Source organism: Vigna radiata, unplaced genomic scaffold (assembly GCF_000741045.1).
Source record: "Vigna radiata var. radiata cultivar VC1973A unplaced genomic scaffold, Vradiata_ver6 scaffold_7, whole genome shotgun sequence".
Taxonomy (NCBI): domain Eukaryota; kingdom Viridiplantae; phylum Streptophyta; class Magnoliopsida; order Fabales; family Fabaceae; genus Vigna; species Vigna radiata.
The window spans coordinates 360,958-364,365 of NW_014543262.1; the positions used below are offsets into that span (position 1 = coordinate 360,958).

At 40.8% G+C, this 3,408-nt stretch overlaps 1 protein-coding gene across 12 annotated transcripts in view; it reads left to right on the forward strand.

The window, feature by feature from the left end:
• Positions 1 to 16: 16 nt before the first annotated feature.
• LOC106753884 overlaps positions 17 to 3,408 on the forward strand; it is a 25,324-nt gene continuing 21,932 nt past the window's right edge. For 8 of the 12 annotated variants that reach the window (XR_002666838.1, XR_002666837.1, XR_002666842.1 and 5 more), the window contains exons 1-2: positions 17 to 80; positions 228 to 446. Coding sequence is in view for 3 of the 12 variants with exons in the window: in XM_022777718.1 (XP_022633439.1) it covers positions 72 to 80; positions 228 to 264; positions 349 to 446; positions 1,063 to 1,197; positions 1,322 to 1,384 (342 nt within the window). In the remaining 9 variants the exon portion in view is untranslated. Of the gene's footprint in view, positions 81 to 227; positions 447 to 1,062; positions 1,239 to 1,321; positions 3,301 to 3,408 lie in introns of those variants that run through there. The other 4 variants (XM_022777719.1, XM_022777718.1, XM_022777720.1 and 1 more) reach the window with 4 other exon arrangements.

Below are 3,408 nucleotides of genomic sequence, written 5' to 3' on the forward strand. Positions count from 1 at the left end.
TTTGTTCACATCTGTTGCAGGTCAATAAGGCACAAACTGCTCAAAAGTGTTGAACCCCTCTAGGAATAAGGATGCAAAAGGTTAGTTGTTTGATGCTGTATTTCCTTTTTATTCTTATTATAGANCTACAGTACTTTATTCCTNCATGTTCTATTTTCCTGGATCTTAACATGTTCAATCTTNGTGATGAGTGTATAATTCTAATCATCCAATGTGTATGCTGGCAGAGATACGAAAACGAGCTAAACAAGCCTTCTTTTCAGAGTTAGGGAAACCTCATTGCCTTCAACTGGTGCCTCAACAAAGGTGATTTTTGACTGCTCATTCNTTTTTTTGGTGTTAATGAAGGCANAGGCAAGGTAGACGACCAACAGCCTGCTTGGGCTCCATTACGAGATAATCATACGATGACAAGTTCAAGGCTAAAGGATTGGGACAAAANGCCTGTAAGTATCATTTGAAGTTATAACAAGTTGCTTTTATGTTGCACAGTTACCTTTCACTCATAACTTTGCATATCTGCAAGATAAAAACGTATCAGATGACTTTGGAAGGACTTCTGAAAATAGTAGTTCAGATGAAGATTAGTATATTAAAACTAGCGTAATGTTAGGTTCCTTTACTCAAGGAACCAAAACAGATCACTCTCTTCTCACCCAACTCTCAACACAACAGAATATGGCAGTATATGTATGTATTTTATTAACACTGTAATGTATCGAAAGAAGAAAATACATGTAAGTATCCCACCTAAGGAAGCCTCCCTTCCTCCACTGGAACAACGATCCAATCTCTACCCAAAAGGCACCAACTATCTGATACCCCTCTCCCCCTGTTCGGTTTGTTATTTATACCCTCTCTCTCCTAACAAACTATAACATTCTACCCTCTCCTTACACGTGTCTCACACGTGTCTAACTTACTAACTTACTAACTTACTCTCTTTTTATTCTTACTTACTTAAACCTTTAATGGTCTAACATTACCCTCCTCCCCAACATCAACCTTGCCCTCAAGGTTGAATTAAGGAACTGTTATTTGATGTAACACTCCTCTTCCCAGGTGGCGCCCTCCAATTACCGGTCTGGAGGCTTGGGTGGTGGCAAATCCTCCTCCACTGTTTTCCATTCTTCCTGCTCATTCTTAATGCTCAGCTGCCACCAATCTACTTTCATTTTTTCCAGGGATGCAAAACAGGTAGCTCCTAAATTTAGATCCAAACCTCCCAACTCAAAGAGGTAAAGTTTGTCTCTGATTTCTAATCCATTCACCTCAGTAATATATTCATTTCCAGTGCTCAATATGTCCATTTTGCTAACAGGCTCAGGTAATCCACTCATCATCGCCCCCCAAACAGTATCCCAATCAGTCACCACATAGGTAACAGGATCTGGACCTGAATCCTGCCCAAAAATTTTTNGGAGAACCTTCAATGCATGTTTGATATGATCCGAAGAGCTCCAGCTTTGACCATCTATGGCTACTTTACCAACTTCTAATGTAATAAGGGTAGGAGCCCCAATTGCATTCCTAACATTACTGAACATAAAGTAGTTTCTCTCCTCAGCTGTTGCTTCAAAGTACTCAGGGCCATTTGCTGTAGAAACTTTGATTTTATAACTCTGACCANGCTCCTTAATGTAGGTTGCTAGTTCGAAATCTGCCAATTTAATAGGAGATGAGGAGGATCTTGTTGCTAAGAGAATGTTCTCAGGCTTCAAATCTCTACGAACAACCCTATTTTCATGACAATACCAAACCACATGCATAAGGTGCCTGAAGATAACCCTGGCTTCAGATTCTGAAAACCATTCATGCTTCTCNTGTACAACGTTCCTTCACCAAGTGAACAAAGCCTTCCTCTTCATAAACTACTTTGAGATCCACAACATNGGGATGACTGGATGGCCTAGTCATCTCCATCTCAAGTTTTACACTCCTCAAATCATCCGAAGTAACCAACCTATCTTTAGCAATTGATTTGCAGGCCAAAACCTCTCTTGTTAACTTGTCCGAACATGCCCTTATGACACCAAACTGTCCCTAACCCAATTGCTCGCCGAGAACATACCGGTCTTTTAGATTAAAGACTTGACTTGTGTCTAATATGTCTCAATCAAGGCTGCTACTATGTAACAATTGTATGAAGTACGAGGTTCACTGTTGTTGTCGCTTTTGGCAACAGCCATACCACTTTCCTCCTCCCTCCTCAACAAACCGAGAAATATTGTTTTACAACATGTTTCCTTGCTACCATATGAAATATTTGTTACAACGTGGTTCGAGTGGATTGTAATTCCTTCCCCCAGATACTCAACAACGGAACTGTAACCCCCTTTATTCACAAAATGAGCTCTCCCAAAATCCCCATTCACGTCATCTTGATTCTAGTAGGAAAAAGAAACATCATTAAGTGAAGCAGCACAATCATACTCCAAGTGAGCGAAGTGTCAATCCATAACCCTCCTCTCCTGAGAGCTCAAAATCTCCTCATCACGTTTTCTTTCCACAATTGTCCCTTTTGGAATCAAATGGTCTATTTGCAGAATTGTTTTGTTCAGTTTCTTTGTCATCGTGATGGCAATCTGATAGGATGATGAGAATGTATGTTAGGAGAAAAAAGAGCAAGTGAAGCGTTAGTCGTTATTAGTTGGCCTAACTGTCAGACAGTTAGGAAGGGGGGAAACTTAATTTTGTATAAATAGATGTGTGTAATAGAAGAATGGACTTTTTGACTGTTAATAGTTCTAAACAAGATTGGTTATCCTTGTTGGGGAAGTTTAAGCTTCCTTTGTACCTTCTATTCTTGTATTCTTTCTTGGAGTTCAATAAAACCAGAGGATCATACATACCTTCTGATTTGCTTACGAGAGATTGTTTGGGTGAGAGATAAGGTTTCTTTATCAGAAACCTATCAATTTGGTCCGACTTGCCGGATCTAAATTTATCGAGAAGCGACGCGAGGATGGAGACCGATACCGAGGCGAGATTGGAGGCCATTGAGATCACGATGGAGGGAATGAAGGCTGAATCGGCGGCTGTACGACGAGACCTGCAACAAATTATATGAGGTTCTTGGGAACGCGTGTCAATCCACTGGAGGGGAGTTTTGATGACAGTTCTGTGAACGACAACAGACACCTAGTCGCGGGGGAGAATGAGAATGGAGGGACTGGAAACATAGGGGTGGAACAAAAGCCTTGGCGGAAAAGGGTGGAATTGCCAACATTCGACGGAGAGGAACCTCTTAGTTGGCTCAACAGGGGGAAAGATTCTTTGACATTCAGATGGTGATGAGCGATGAGGACAAAGTGTATGAAATAGTAAAAGAGATGAGGGGAAATCTCCCTTATGTGTCTGTGTATACACATAGGGTAATGTATTTATAATAATAAGAGTGTGGGCTAA